Raw genomic sequence first — 16,591 nt, forward strand, 5'->3', positions numbered from 1 at the left:
GTTTGCTCTTAGTTTATCCAATGCAAAAACAGACCAACCCTCTTAGCATCAGGCTTCTGTAGTCGACCAAAACCTCCAAATGGGGAGCATCCTGTGCCTCACATCTAAGGAAACTCCAGCGGAGGCGGGGAAGGACAGGGCACGGGGACGGGACCGGCGAGAAGAACGGGGATAGGACACGGACGGGCGTGGACCAAGGTGGGTCGGCTCCGCGCCTTTATAACTCCTTCGAACCGCGGTGGGCAAGCACAGACAGACAGACAGGCAGAGAGACAGACAGACAGACAGACAGACAGACAGACAGACAGGCACCCGCGGACACCATGGCGAGCCCCTGCGTAGAGCTTAGCAACAAGATGAAGATGCCCATGCTGGGGCTAGGCACTTGGCAGGTACGCGGGGAGGGTCGTGGGGTGATGCGTGCGTGTGTGTGTGTGTGAGGAGGACGAACAGAAATAAAAGAGGCCGGCGACCAAACGCGGGGTGCCCGCTGCCGTGGAATCGCGTTCTTGCATGGGGAGCCGTGGACGGCGTCGGTCTCGCCGCCCGCTCGCAGCGCCCTCCATGGGGCATCGTGGCCGCTTGTGTAACCGGGAGCGCTGCCAGGCGGCGGCGGGGCGAGACGCGGAGGGTTCCGGGAGCAAAAACAAGCAAAGAAAAATAGACAAAATCCCCTAAAACAAGTGCTGAAAAAGGAGAGAGGCAAGAGAAAGAGGAGGGGGAGCGGAAGACTAAAGTAACACAAAAGAGACAGAAGTAAACTGCGCCGAAGGTTGCCTGGCCCGGAGCAGACGGCTCGCAGCCCCGGGGTGCGGTCACCGTCTGCCAAGAGCCCTGCGCCGCCAAACTGCCGTTATGCGGAAGGGCTTGGGGAAAGTAAAGTGAAGAAACTTATTGGGCGACACCGGCAACAAATGAGGGGAAATGATGCCGGGCACTACGCTGCTGGAAATGGAAGAGTCAAAATGTCTTGCAGACATTAACTGCTTTCTGCACTTGCCCTACCAAAATGCTCTCTGACTCGAAAGTTGGAGCTCAGGACAAGGAAACCCCCGCAGCAGCTGAAAACGGGGTCTTCGTGGAGCTGTCACAGCAGCAAGTGTTCATGCTTTGATTGTGTTTGCTTTCAGGCTCCTCCAGGAAAGGTGGAAGAGGTGGTGAAGTATGCTATTGATGCAGGCTACCGTCTCTTTGACTGTGCCTACTTCTACCAGAACGAAGATGAAATAGGGAATGCAGTCCAGCAGAAGATCAAGGAGGGGGCTGTGAAACGGGAAGACCTCTTCATTGTCACTAAGGTACAAGGATGCAGGATTATTGGGGCATTTAGCTTTTTCTCAGAGAGAAAAAGTTGTTCCAGCTATAGAGTGAGAGGAGGACATATTCCCTTCTTTATCATTCACTTCATGGCTGTCTTGTGTGCTACAGATTGCATCCTTTACTTGTAATTTGGACTGAGCTTTATCAGGAATCACTCACAACATAGAGAGGATAGCGTGGCTGTTGCTGATCTAAGAACTTCCTTGCACGCATTAAGTGACTTAATGAAGGTTCATTTGCATGCACCTTCAGGAAAAATCAGGATCAGGGGAAAAAAAAATCTCAAGAAAAAAGGAAGACAAGATGAATGTCCAAATTCAAAAGTGCTATGCTAGTTACTGGTGTGCAAGACACTTAAAAGTGGTGTCCTGTGCAAAATGTAAGCCTGAAAGGGAAAAGGAAAGTAGAGGACTTCAGTCTTAAGTATAGTACATATATTTACTCCATTTCTTTACATCATTCACTTGTATCAGCAATGCTCTTTACCAAAAAGAAAAAAAAAAAGGACTATTTCAACTAAAACTTATGACTTGTCATTTTTTGCCAGCAAATCCAGAAAGCTTTGAGTTTAACTGAGCTGTTCCACATACTTTTTTTTTTTTTTTTTTTTTTTTTTGGTTAAAGAGCAAGTTTTAATTTGACTAATACTTGAAATTCTCTTATTTAAACAACTTGAATCTTCATTTCAGAAATGAAATAAACTGGACAACAGTTCTCAGTGTGGCCAGTTTAAGAGGATGGAAGGGTTGGGTAACTATGGGGGGCTACGGACTCAAAATGCAGGCTGAAAAAATTTAATTCTATCACTAACAAGCTTTGCTGTATGAAGTACGGCTGAAAGAGTGTTATGTTTACTTCTGAGAAGCCCTTTTCACAAGCAGGAATACAGGCTGTCCACCTTCACACACTGTGATATGTTTGTCCTACCTTACCATTAAAGTGCTGGCATTCTTTTCTTCAGCATGCACTGAGCAGGTGGGGAAGGAGTTGTCCTTCCAGACCATCAAGGGGGAAGCTTCTGTCCCCTGAGCTGTACAGTCATGGTCAGGCTTGGTTTCTTCCTACAGCTGTGGAACACCTTTCATGAGAAGTCCATGGTTAAGGCAGCATGCAAGAAGAGCCTTGCTGCCCTGCAACTGGACTACCTTGACCTTTACTTGATGCATTACCCTATGGGATTCAAGGTACTGCTGCTCTACATCCCTCTTACCCTTCCCTGGCTAGAAACATGGTGCATTCTCTCTGCTATACTGTGACCATCTTCATTATGCAGCTGGGGATATGCTATGGTTGGTTTGGTTCTCTCCTGCACCTGACAGCAGCCAGCATTCAGTCACCAATTAAGCAGTGCTATGCTTTCCATGTAGGTTTGGCTTTGCAGACCTTTTGCAGCAAGGTAGTCCTAGGTGTGAGCACTACTGATGAACCCCATGGATATTGATGGAAACTGAACTCAACACAGGATGGTGCAGTTTGAGATTGTGGCACCAGAACAGTCTGAACATGTCAGAGTTTGGAGATGTTGGCTTGACCTGGAGTAACCAGCAGTGAAAAATGAATCACAATGCAAAAAACCCACAATGTGCTGCTTCTTTCCCCAGGCCACACCTGTGTAAAATAAACAGAAACTCTGGAATAAAGGGAAGGCAGTTTCTGTTCCTTTGTCTCTAGGTCTGCCTGAGTTACACAACCACTACTTACCCCCACTCTGTACGCAGCAGTTGATCTGTAGGAGACACAGCCCACAGCCAGAGGAGAACACTGGTGAAAATGCACCATTTTTAGTTAAGTGATAGGTTTAAACAACCTGTGCTAACCTGCAGTCAGAAGTGCCTAGCAAAGAGCGGAACACACAACTCTACCAGTAAGTGTATGTGCTATCTGCCTCGCAACAACAGGCCGGCGAGGAGCTGCTTCCTGCGGATGACAAGGGTATGATCATCCCCAGTGACACAGATTTTCTGGACACATGGGAGGTAAGCTCATGCTTGCTCTTTAAAGTAGGTGTCAGTAAGAAAGCTGGAGCAGAGGCCTGCATGCACAATGGAATTAAAGGGATAGTTTGAGTTACAGAGCACAGTCACACAAAACTGTTCTCTGTGGCCTGAATGAGCAAAGCTGCAGCTACCTCTTGTTCTGAGGAGCAAGAGGGGTGCCTTAGTTATTAGGACCAAAGAGGAGAAAGCTATCAGCACTGTAGATGCTGACACTAAAGTAATATTTGAATGCACACAGTGCTAGAAGTGAAGCATGGCAGTTAATTCCCTTCATGTGTCACGCACAGAGGGGATTCTCACGCTTCTCAGTGTTAGCCTTCAGCATCAGGGGCTGCCCTGCAACCCTCCTGTCCTTGTGGACTGAGAGGATTCATGGGCTGCTCTTGCTATCACCACCTCTCTGCTGCTGCAGCTCTGGGAATTATAATAATTTGCTCTACAATAGCAATTGCAGGGAAGAATTTTGAAGCAAAGGAGTTTAAGCCAACACCCTCCTGGCTGTGTTCTGTCAACTCAGAGGTAGTGTGCAAGCAAGGGAGGAAGTGGAGGAGTCTTCCTTACCTTTTTAGCTCTGGTAAAATGACCCCCAGAGAGCCCAAAGCAAAAAGAATTTTGCTTCCAACTACAAAAGGGTTGGGCAAGCCATGCTTCTTGTATTAATTTCCCATCTACAATGGAATAAAAGCTCCTCACCCTGGAGATGTTCAAGGTGAGGCTCAGCAGGGCTCTGGGCATCCTGATCTAGATGAGGATGTCCCTGCTGACTGCAAAGGGTGACTAGATGACCCTTTCAACCCAAACCATTCTATGGTTCTATTATTCTATACAGGTAATACAAGTTGCAAAGATGTCCTTTTTTTGTTATTATTTGAGATACTGGTTTTGGGGTTTTTTTTTTTACACCTAGTGTTAGTTGTTTTTTTGGCTTATCACTAGCTTTAGGGAAATAAAATCGTGTATTTGACAGTAGTACCACCTTAATAACACAGATTGGTTGTCCTTACTCTTTAGGCCATGGAAGAGCTGGTGGACTATGGTCTGGTAAAAGCCATTGGTATCTCCAACTTTAACCATGAGCAGATTGAAAGACTCCTGAACAAACCAGGACTGAAGTACAAACCAGTCAATAATCAGGTAAGATAGTTATTTCTACTAATGTCAGCTAACCCTGGAATATTCCTAAACATATTCATGCTACACTTCAGCTCTAAAACTGACTTTTAAATAGCTTTGGTGCCATGGAAAGATCTTGCAAAGTACTAGGAGTCTCTGGTTCTCTGAAAGACTGCAGTATGGTGTCAGTCTTGATGGGTTTTAACCAACAAGGATCTCAATAGAAAAAAATTTTATAGACCTGTGTCTGTATAATGCAGTGGAGATTTAAGCAGAATCACACAAAGCAATGTGGATTATGCATATCACAGTAATATGAAACAGAGGAGGAACAGTGTGGCTAGCAGCACTAGGGATGGAACTCTGTCCCTGTGCTCAGCACTGGTGAGACCTCACCTCGAGCACTGTGTGCAGCTCTGGGCTCCTCACTTCGGGAACAATACTGAGGTGCTGGAGTAGGTCCAGAGGAGAGCAATGAGACGGGGGAAGGGACTGGAGGGAAAGGCTGATGAGGAGAGGCTGAAGGAGCTGGGGGTGTTCAGCCTGCAGAAGAGGAGACTCAGGGGGGACCTTATCACACTCTACAAGTGCCTGAAGGGAAATTCTAGACAGGTGGGCTCTTCTCCCAGGCAACTTGTGACAAGACCAGAGGGCATGGCCTGAAGCTGTGCCAGGGGAAGTTTAGGTTAGATATTAAGAAGCACTTCCTTGCAGAAAGGGGAATTAGACACTGGGATGGACTGCCCAGGGAGGTGGTGGAGTCACCATCCCTGAAGGTCTTTAAGGAGAGCTTGGATGTGGCACTTGGTGGCATGGTTTAGCTGATGTCATGGTGTTAGGTCATAGGCTGGATGATCTCAGAGGTCTTTTCCAGCCTGAATAATTCTGTGATTGCATTTTTAGACACTAGAAAACAGTGAAGATATCTATTACCTTGTCTAGGACCTTGCAACTTTCTGCTACAGGTCCTCTTTCATGCTTTCAGGAACTGCTTGGACTTGGATATCACAGCCCAAGTTGCCACTTTTCCATTTCTGCCAGCTCTGGGATAACCAGCTAAAGCTCCATTGCAAGCTACCCCACAGACATGGGAATGAGACATGAGAATGGAGAGAAATGCTCTAATTCATTCACTGTACCTATTTTCCAACATAAACCATTTCACTAAACTGCATTATCAAAAGGAGGGTTGACCTGTGTAATTTGAGAGCAAGAAATTTCTTCCCATGTTCTTCATGAATGAAATCACAGGACAGTAGATGCATCAGGACCTTCTGGCTTTGGTCCATGTGTGACTTCTTTGTGCTCAGCTGAGCGTGCTGAATGCCTGTCTCTGCTGGTTAGGGAATGACCAGGGAAATCTCTAGATTGGATCCTGTGTGGGCAAGGTGCTGTGGTGCTGAGCTGGGCTAGCACAAGTGGGTCACAGGACTTGGGAAGATTTCATAGAGGATTATAAAGTTCTGGTGGGGATGGACCTAACTACCTCCACCTTAAAAGCAGCACCAACTTCAACAGATTAAAGAACTTCAGGCTTTGACTCCACTTTGTTTCTCCATGGGGGTACCTGTGCCATACACTGTGCTTCCAGTAGCTGTCTAGTCTAGCTCAGGACTAAATAAACTACTGCACATGGATTTTATGGCACCATGCCTGGCAGCAAAGCCATAGCATTTAGAAACATCTAGATCATAGAATCACAGAATCAATAAGGTTGGAAAAGACCTCAAGGATCATCAAAGTCCAACCTGTCACCCAAGACCTCATGACTACTAAACCATGGCACCAAGTGCCACATCCAATCCCCTCTTGAACACCTGCAGGGATTGGTGACTCCACCACCTCCCTGGGCAGCACATTCCAACATCTAACAACTCTCTCCATTAAGAACTTTCTTCTCACCTCAAGCCTAAACCTCCCCTGGCACAGCTTGAGGCTGTGTCCTCTTGTTCTGGTGCTGGTATCCTGGTGCCACATTATGCAGTGTAGATGTAGCCCTGTGGTCAGGCTCTGGCTTGTGGCAAGTTGACCAGCACCCATCCCTCCTGCTGTTTCCAGTTAAAGGATGTCTTGCCTTGAATGTCTGGTCACAACATGATCTGAGCTAACCTAAGGAAACTCATTTCTCCAGGCTTCTTCAGGAATTAGGTAGACTCCTCAAGGAGAGGAGAGTTTGGGTGGCTCAGAGCAAAACCTAAACTTCAGGCATTCTGAGCTGCCCCTCTAAAGATGCAGTCCTGCTCTGCAGTAGTCCAGGAAGACTGATTCCCCCAGTTTCTGAGACAGCATTTTCTGCCTTACTGTCTTTGTGCAATATGTCGCAGGAGGCAGCCCTGTCCTCTGTGCTAGGCCTCTGGATTGCTGTGACCTTTAACAACTTTTTGATAAAATAGATTTTAATCTCATGGCATCAGGAGTCTTTTCTTCACATTCTCTGTGAACCAAGAGGAATTAAAAGGTTCTGGAGCCCAGTGCAGTCTGCCTCTGGATCAACCACCACGTTTCTGTGATTGCAGATCGAATGCCATCCGTACCTCACCCAGGAAAAACTCATCAAGTACTGTAAATCCAAAGGGATTGTTGTGACTGCTTTCAGCCCCCTTGGCTCTCCTAACCGCCCATGGTAAGAAAGCCTCGCAGCCTTTGCGAACACAAACCTGTCATAGAATCATGGAGTGGTCCAGGCCAGAAGGGACCTCCAAAGCTCATCCAATCTGACCTCCCTGCAGTCAGCAGGGACATCCCCAACTAGATCAGGTTGCCCAGAGCCTCATTGAGCCTCACCTTGAATATGTCAAGGGAAGGGGCCTCAACCACCTCCCTGGGCAACCTGTTCCAGTGTTCCACCACCCTCATGGTGAACAACTTCTTCCTGATTATCCAATCTAAATCTGCTCTTCCCTAGTTTGAAGCCATTGCCCCTCATTCTTTTCAAACAGTCTCTCTCCATCCTTCTTGTAGCCCCCTTCAGGTACTGGAAGGTTGCTATTAGGTCTCCCCAGAGCCTTCTCTTCTCCAGACTGAACACCCCCAGCTCCCTCAGCCTGTCCTCATAGCAGAGGTGCACCAACCCACTGATCATTTTTGTGATCCTCCTCTGGACCCTCTCCATCAGGTCCATGTCCTTCCTATATTGAGGGCTCCAGACCTGTACACAGTACTCCAGGTGAGGTCTCATCAGAGCAAAGCAGCAGAATCCCCTCTCTGGATCTGCTGGCCACACATCTTTTGATGCTGCCCAGGATGTGATTTACCTTCTGTGCTGCAAGCTCACACTGCCTGCTCCTGTCCAGCTTCTCATCCATCAGCACCCCCAAGTCCTTTTCCTCAGGGCTGCTTTCTATCACCTCATCCCCCAGTCTGTATTGATAGTGAGGATTGTTCCAGCCCAGGTGCAGAACCCTGCACTTGCTCTTGTTGAACTTCCTGAGGTTCACCTGTGCCCACCTCTGCAGCTTGTCCAAGTCCCTCTGGTCCCAATGCATTTTGCCACTTGAATCTTTGTAACTAATGCAGGGGTTATGAGAGAAATGCTGCAGATTATGTCACACAAAGCATCAGGCTTCCTGCAGTGAAGCTAATATCTTTCTACCATCAATATCCTGCTTTATATTGTTGTTGCTGGTTTTGTTTTTAATAGGGCCAAACCAGGGGAACCTACACTGCTGGAAGATCCCAAAATTAAAGAGATTGCAGCTAAACATAAGAAATCCCCTGCCCAGGTAAGTGGGATTGTTAGGGCAAACTATTCCTCCTCCTCACACCTTGTCCCAAGCTGATGGCCAGTCTTAGCAGATGCTGCCTTCTCTGGGGATCCACTGCAACAGGGCTGAGCTGCACTGGACTCTGTGTATTCCCCTAGTTCTTGTCAGCATTCAGAGTTACCAGGCATTCCTGGGCATTAGGAGGGATTGTTTTCCCAGCAAGAGTGGTCAGGCATTGGAATGTGCTGCCCAGGGAGGTGGTGGAGTCCCCAACCCTGGATGTATTTAAAGGTGGTTTGGATGTGGTGCTTGGGGATATGGTTTAGGGGTGAACCTTGTAGAGTAGGGTTCTGGGTTGGCCTTGGTGATCTTGAGGGTCTTTTCCAAGCTGAATGTTTCTGTGATTTCTGTATTTTCTAAGAGCTCTTCAGTGCTGAGTTTTGGGATTGGGCCGATCAGTAGTGTTAAGTGCCTGCCTACCTCAGGGTTCTTTCCCACAGGGAAATTTCTTCAGCTCCCAAGGAAGTGCTTGCCTCCAGAGAATCCTTTCCTCTGTAGTTTACTTCCAAATCATCGAGCGAGCTGGTTATTCCTTTCTCCAGCTAAGCTACTCCTCAGATGAAGCCTGTAACTTGCAGACTCACTCGTTTGCTCTGTTTGCTCTTGTTCACAGAGAATCACAGAAACATCCAGGTTGCAAAAGACCCTCAGAGGATCACCAAGCCCAGCCATTGAAACCTGCTTGATTACTCTAGATGAAATTAGTTGCTAGTGACACAAATGAGTGTGCAGAAACTGCACTTCAAACCAACCCACATGCTCAAAGGTGGGTTTGTTTGAAGGCAGGCAGAGCAGGGTAAGAATTGCATGCAACAGTCCTATGTAGAGGGGAGGAGGGAAGCAATCTATAGATATGTTTTTTCTTTTAGAGATTTCAAAAAGCTTCACCTAGGTGAGGTACTTCCCTGTGAGCCCAAAATCATCTCTAGTCTCATTACACTCCTCTGCTCTGAGCAGCCATAGAACACAAACTTGAAGCATCATCACTTCTCTCCCCACCTCCTACCCTAAGTGAAAACAAACCAAACCCTGGAGAAGCCAGGAGGTAGAAACAGGAGAGGCCAGAAACAGTTACAGTTTGTCAGTAAACTGCAAGCAAATGCTGTGTGCTAGTTTTAGGCTGCCCCTTTAATATTTTCCACAGATCTTGAACAGCAAGTGGTAGAACGTAAATAAATTACTATTGGGTGCAAAAAGGAAAATAATAAGTTCTGCACAATCCCATTGGGCAGATATCTTCCACAGGAATTAGTTTGGTAAACTAACTTTCTCTCTTTTTGCTTCCTCTGCCCTGGCTTTTGTTTCTGCTGGTTTCTGCTGACCTTGGCTGCATTGCTTTGTTGTGGCTAAGTCTAAAAAACAACTCTCTGCTCTTTCTCTTGTCCCTTGTGTACAGGAGGGTAGAGGGAAGTGGGCAGGGAAGGCGAAGCTATTAGCCCCCCTGGGTTTTTTTTGGCCAGGGGGGGCTCTTGTGCTCTTTATCAACTGTAAATACCTGTAAATATTGTATATTTTGTACATATTCATTGCATTCCATTGTAGTTTTGCTTGTAAATACAGCTTCATTTGCTTCCAGCTGAGCTGGTCTGGCAATTTAATGGTGTGGGGGAATTTTCAGCTCACCACATGGTGGAACATCAAACTGCTGTATACAAAGGGGTAGAGTCTTCCAAAGGGTGAACATGTTTGCAGAAAGAAAAAAAAAAAACAGTTTTGTACAATCAGGGGGAAAAAAAAGGTAAGAGGGAACACAACATTGTACTTGAACAGATTTCTTGTGTCCTGCTCCTCTTGTGCTGATGCTCCTCCTTGTCCTTTCCTAGGTTTTGATCCGGTTTCTTATCCAGAGAGACGTGATTGTCATACCCAAGTCTGACAAACCACATCGTGTGCAGGAGAACATCAAGGTGAAGTTTTCCCTGGGAATGCTGCTACCTTTTTGAACAGGATAGGCACCCACAGCTCTATCTCCTCCATGTTTCCAAAAGACATTGGAAAAAGAGCCAGAGATTTAAACATTAGGCTTCATCACTGCCTAACCATCTGCACTTGTTCGCTAGGGAAAAGCCTTTCATTCCTGCCAGGAGAGAAATGGGTTACACCAGGGTGGTGTGAGCTCTGCTGTGCCCTGGCAAAGGGAGTCCACCCTTGCCCCTCTTTAAGGTGTAAAGGAACCAAGTGTAAACACCAGACCCATTATGGTTTATGCCTCTCTTAGAGGTTGCAGTTCCCTTTGTCAGGCAGATTCAACTGGATGTTTGCTCATGAAGCCTGGCACCTGAGATGATATTTTGATGTTAACTTCAGTCCATTCTGACACTTTCTGGACTTAGTTCTCCCATGAACCATCAGCAAGATTTCTTAGATGATCAATTAACTGTGAGACAACTATTGGCAGTTGGTACCCAGTTGTTCTCTGTTGCAGCAGAAATATTTAGCATCATAGAATTGCTTAGGTTAGAAAAGACCTTAAAGATCATAGATTCCAACTCTTTACCTGTCACTGCCAAGTCCACCACTAAACCATGTCACCGAGTGCTACATCTACATGTTTTAAAAATACCTCCAGGGATCATGACCACTTCCCTGAGCAGTTTGTTCCAGTGCCTCATAACCTTTTCGGTAAGGAACTTTTTTTTTAAAGACAAAGCTAAGCCTCCCCTGGGGAAACTTGAGGCCATTTCCCCTTGTCCTATCACTTCTCATTTGGAGAACAGACTGACATTCACCTCACTACACCCTCCTTTCAGGTTTTCCTTGAGCCTCATTTTCTCCAGACTGAACAACCTCAGTTCCCACAGCCACTCCTCACAAGACTTATTCTCTAGAGCCTTCACCAGCTTTGTTGCTGCTGTTTGGACACCCAGCAACACTTCACTTCTATTTGGACACCCAGCAGCACCTCACTGCTGTTTGGACACACAGCAGCACTTCACTTCTATTTGGACACCCAGCAGCACCTCACTGCTGTTTGGACACACAGCAGCACTTCACTTCTATTTGGACACCCAGCAGCACCTCACTGCTGTTTGGACACCCAGCAGCACCTCACTACTATTTGGACACCCAGCAGCACCTCACTGCTGTTTGGACACCCAGCAGCACCTCACTGCTGTTTGGACACACAGCAAGCACCTCACTGCTGTTTGGACACACAGCAAGCACCTCACTGCTGTTTGGACACCCAGCAGCACCTCACTGCTGTTTGGACACCCAGCAGCACCTCACTGCTGTTTGGACACACAGCAAGCACCTCACTGCTGTTTGGACACACAGCAAGCACCTCACTGCTGTTTGGACACCCAGCAGCCCCTCACTGCTGTTTGGACATCCAGCAGCACCTCACTGCTGTTTTCAGTGTTTGTGACACATTGAGCACCCATCCTTAACACTTTAGGCTTTCTGTCTGTGCATTACAACACAAACTGCAGTGATGCTTGCATTTAGCTCTAAGACATCACAATGAACACCACTCCAGAGAGAAAAGGACCCTTTAAGGGTACATTGGTCTTTTGCTAGGAGAAAATAAGGTTTTCTTATCTGTGTTTAGAGGGGATGCAGGACATTCCCACCTTAAGTCATAAATGCAGGAACCGCCTGTAGCAGCTAACAACTCATGAGCCTAACTAATAAAGAGCTCTTTTTTACTCTTTGTTTTGTTCCCTGCTAGGTGTTTGACTTTGAACTCTCTAAAAAGGAGATGGATGTCATCCTCAGCTTCAACAGGAACTGGAGGGCAGTTCCAGTGGTTCAGTAAGTGCCTTGTTATCCTTATTTTCCACTAGATCTATCTCTATCTGTATTTTCATCTTGGAAAAACACATGGCCAAACCCAGGCAGAGCTCCTATCTTAATCCCTGGACCCCAGGTGACGAAACATGTCCTGAAACAGACATCAAGAGGAAGGTTCATGCCCCTTTCAGCATCTCTGTGTAGCATGTCCTTGCTCACAGGCCTGTGCTGAGCTTTAATCAGAGCAGCAAAACTTGAGCAGTGGGGGAGGGAGACTGCAGCAGGGAAGCAAATGCTGCTGAAGATACTTCCTTCAATACTTACCAGTTCTTTCTCTTCTCAGAGCTGCCAATCACAAGGACTACCCATTCAAAATAGACTATTGATGTCTGTGGGTTCTGCAAAAGCTCCATGTAAGTCCTTCCAGATCAGATGCATGCTCCACAGTTTGGTCTTGACTTTTTCTTTTGTACTTGACAATCATTATGAGCAGTCACTTGTCCTCCTCTTTTTAAGAGGAGCCCACTAGCTGGTCTGAGAATGCATCAGGAGGGATGGGCCTTCTGTACAGATGGTTAGCAGAAACCTGGTTTTGATTAACAGTAAACAAGACAACGTTTCTTCATTTCCTTTTCCCCCTTGTCTTCCTTAATTAAAGACATGTTTAATAAAAAAAAAAAAAAAACAAACCTCTGGTCACTTACTTACATATTTTTTTCATGCATTATTTTTCACTGTGGTCAAACTGATTCCTGTGTTACCATCAAGAAATGCTCTCTTTTCCTGCTTTGTTTTTTTCACCTGGTTGTGATTTTTAGCATGTGAATGCTTTAAATACATATATATTTTTTTTCTGAATAAAGTTTGATTAAATCAGAAGCTTAATGACGAGCTATAAAAATAAATCAATAAATCAGCTTAATCAGCATACTGCTTAAATTCTTCTGTAGAATTAGTTATCCAAATATGCCTGAAGTCTATTATTTCATTTTTTTTAATATAGATAAAAATAAGCTCTGATATGAGGACAAAACATAGAGACTACTTAGTGGCTTATGTACCAAACAGAGTTGTACTCCAACTAGAGCCTAAAGAGCAAAGCTGTACCTTTTGCCTGCTGTAGCCCTCCCTCTGAACACCTAAGAATTGACCTCTTGTGTGATTAGTAGTGAAAAGGTGAGGACAGCACCAGATGTATTGATAACACATCCACCCAGAATCCACCCAGCCAAACACAATCAACCTCACTTGCTCTGGAAGTCTCAAACAAAATTTGATTGTTGCAGCATTCAGAGCAATCAATCCTGACAAGGGTTGGCTTTATCTAAGGAAAACATAGAAAAAAAACTTTAAAACACTAAAGCAAACCCTGAGGTCAACTCAAAATTGCTTTGAAGTATTTTTCCAGTAGACAATGCCAGGCCAAAGCAAAGGCAAGGGTGAAAAAGGCTGGTTTGTGGCATTTTGCAAGCTGCCAAAGGGGAAACCTAGCTAGGATGCTGAGTGAGCTGCAGGAAAGCAGGTCGGAAATGAAAAAAAAAAAAAAAATTCCAACTTGCAGTGCTGCTGAGTCAGCCACCAGGATATTCTGTGGTTCTGTCCAGAAGGCCAATCACATCCTGGGCTGCATCAAAAGATGCATTGTCAGCAGATCCAGAGAGGGGATTCTGCCACTTTGCCCTGCTCTGGTGAGACCTCACCTGGAGTGCTGTGTACAGGTCTGGAGCCCTCAATATAGGAAGGACATAGACCTGATGGAGCAGGTCCAGAGGAGGGCTATGAGAGTGATCAGGGGGTTGGAGCAGCTCTGTTACAGGCTGAGGGAGCTGGGGGTGTTCAGCCTGGAGAAGAGGAGGCTCCAGGGAGACCTAATTGCAGCCTCCCAGTACCTGAAGGGGGCATACAAGAAAGATGGAGAGAGACTGTTTGCAAGGGCCTGCAGGGAGAGGATGAGGGGCAATGGCTTTAAGCTGGAGAAGAGCAGACTGGATGTTAGGAAAAAGTTTTTTACTATGAGGGTTGTGGGACACTGGAACAGGTTGCCCAGGGAGGTGGTTGACGACCCTTCCCTTGACATATTCAAGGTGAGGCTGGACGAGGCCCTGGGCAGCCTGATCTAGCTGGGGATGTCCCTACTGACTGCGGGGGGTCAGACTGGATGATCTTTGGAGGTCCCTTCTGGCCTGGACCAGTCTATGATTTACCCTAAGCGAATTGAGGCAGCAGGTGGCGCCATCTGGTGGCGACGAGCCGTGACTGCATCAGTTCAGAAAGGTGAAAGAGATTGCGCCCAGCACAATTCCATGCTATTTGAAAAGGGAATCTCTAGGAAAGGAAACTCGCCTACATCAACAAAGAAAAGCATCATTCCAGCAAAGCTCGCAGGTGAATGCAGCAATGTAGTTGGTCAGTGCAAGGCAGGAGAACAGGCACACTTAGAAGCATCCAAATTCTTCTCAGGTTAAAGTAGGCAACAACCCATAGTAGTTCAGAAAGCTTTGCTTGCTGCAGCCATCCTGTTGCTTTCTGTGGAGCTGGCAGCAGGCTGGGCAGGCTGGGGGAGCCTCTCATTCAGATTACCATTACCTGGGCAGAGCAGGGCGTTACGTGCTGCGCTGCTGTTAGAGCAAAAATGAAGACAGGAGGATGACAGGAAAGCCAGGAGCTCCTCAGGACCAGTGCCTATGGTCATCCAAGCCTGGAAGCACACCCCACTGAGGCAGACAGGAGGAACAGGGCGGCTCTCACGCACAAAACATTTTTCAAAGCAGAGAAGCTGATGACTGTACCACTAGGTCAAAACCTGCTTTGCTGAGCATGCAGACTGCAGAATGCTGCAGAGCTCCCGTCTTGTACTGATAGACACAACCACTGAGATTTACTTTGTACTTCCTCTCAAGAATATGTAGGTCAAAGCTGCTGATTTTATGGCACGGCTGTCTTCTATAGGATAGCACATCAGGGGAGACATCCTTTGAGCTTCTTCGCAGCTGTGGCCTTGCCATGATTCCTCTCCCAGATAGAGCTGGTTCCTCCCTACCCATTAACAAACAGGGGGCTGCTGATGGAAATATTCCATTTATTGTGGATGCAGTTTCAGAATACATTGTTTGAGCAAATAATTTTGTTTTATTGCAGCTATTGGATGTATTTCAAAGACTCAGAGGAGCATTTACAAACCCCCCCCAAACAAAAACCATGACAGCTCACAGACAACATCAGGCACAGTTCCACCCCTTACAGATAATTATGTACATCTCTACATGGAAACAAGGTGTTTCAGCCAAGCAGGGGAGTTCATCTTTGGGCTGAATACATGCCATTACCCTTCTTTAGCAAGAAGTCAGATGCTGTCAGAGATGGAAGTGGTGAAGAGGAGGATCCTGGCAGTTCAATGTACACCAAAGCTGTTTGCAGCGTGCTCAGGGGCTACTTCAGTCTTTCAGTTTATGCCTCCCATACGCTGTAGGATGTGACTGCTAATCTGTATGGCATGGCAAGTCAAACCAACCCAAAGCCTTCTAGCCATGTGTTTACCATATAGAAATGAAAATATCCCTAAATAAGATATCAGGGAGAGGGAGTTAAAAAGAAGCACTATAAGGAGAGGTTTACCTGGTTTCAGGCGGGCTTAGCGTATGGCCCTGAGGGATGGCAAGATTTAGTGAGCAGCCATTTGAAACAAGCTCCAACTTTGTTTGTTTAGGTTTTTGGTTTGTTTGGGGTTTGGGTTTGGTTTGTTTGTTTTTTTTTTTTTTGTTTTTTTGTTTTTTTGTTTTTTTTTGTCCTTTTTAATTATGGTAGTTTTATATAAATTAAACTACAACGTTTTATACAAGTGTCCTAGTTTTGACCCTCTATACCCTTACCTTTCCCTCTTTTAAAAACTATACTTTCTTTTGAATTACCCAGGATTGGGCAACTGACATTTAAACTTCTTTTTTTTTTTTTTTTAATACTTATCTCACCATACCTCTAATGGCAATTATGAAACCTTAACTATAGAAAAGTGTGTGGGGTTTGTCTTTATTTTGTGTGTTTGTGTTTTAAAAGCTGTGATCTCGGCTACTTATGTATGTTTCTCACTAAATATAATACTTAAAGCATTCTACCATTAGTAGTGCCTTCAGGCTAAACTTTGTAAAGCTATGTGTGTGTATAGATACTCTAAATTGCATTCAATTCCTAGTCACTAACAACAACAAAAAGAGAAGCATCAGTACCGCTGTCAGCTAACATAATCATCCAGATTTAGGTCTTAACTTAAACTAGTATGGGGGGAAAGAAACCAAAAATGATACTTAAACCCCAATAATAATAATAATATATAACTCAAATAAACCAAACAAAACAGGGTTATTGCTGCAGTATTTCTCATCACATGGGCAACTCACAGAAAATATTACATTGTCAGCTAGAGATATTTCTTCCATGCCTTTATCTAAAGTGCAGAAAGAAAGACTTCTGTATCAACCAAAGTTTACTGCACACCTTTCTTAAAGCAACTCCATTTCTTCCATATGTTTTGGGTTGACCTCTTATGCCAGCTGAAATCACTCTGCAGAGCCATAGTTCCCTCTGGCTGTCAGTAGGAGAGTCTCTATGTTTCACAGCATGGGTTTTGGTAGGAATAAAGGCTCTTGTGCAAAGGCAGTACTATGATGA

General features: G+C 45.7%; 1 protein-coding gene across 1 annotated transcript; it reads left to right on the forward strand.

The window, feature by feature from the left end:
• The first annotated feature begins 323 nt into the window (after window positions 1-323).
• LOC128971546 (aldo-keto reductase family 1 member B7-like) lies at window positions 324-12,312 on the forward strand. The gene is made up of 10 exons (XM_054387136.1): window positions 324-392; window positions 1,131-1,298; window positions 2,388-2,504; window positions 3,219-3,296; window positions 4,329-4,451; window positions 6,947-7,053; window positions 8,071-8,152; window positions 10,018-10,101; window positions 11,865-11,947; window positions 12,270-12,312. Exons 1-10 carry the CDS (start codon window positions 324-326, stop codon window positions 12,310-12,312), a joined length of 954 nt encoding a protein of 317 aa, XP_054243111.1.
• The last annotated feature ends 4,279 nt before the right edge of the window (window positions 12,313-16,591 follow it).

This window comes from Indicator indicator, chromosome 14 (genome assembly GCF_027791375.1).
Source record: "Indicator indicator isolate 239-I01 chromosome 14, UM_Iind_1.1, whole genome shotgun sequence".
Classification (NCBI taxonomy): domain Eukaryota; kingdom Metazoa; phylum Chordata; class Aves; order Piciformes; family Indicatoridae; genus Indicator; species Indicator indicator.

Excerpts from the sequence above, each read along its gene's own strand:
- LOC128971546 (XM_054387136.1), top strand. The coding sequence starts at position 324 with ATGGCGAGCCCCTGCGTAGAGCTTAGCAACAAGATGAAGATGCCCATG. Across the intron at positions 10,102-11,864 it reads GTGTGCAGGAGAACATCAAG|GTGTTTGACTTTGAACTCTC; the intron begins GTGAAGTTTTCC and ends GTTCCCTGCTAG. Across the intron at positions 11,948-12,269 it reads AGGGCAGTTCCAGTGGTTCA|AGCTGCCAATCACAAGGACT; the intron begins GTAAGTGCCTTG and ends TTCTCTTCTCAG.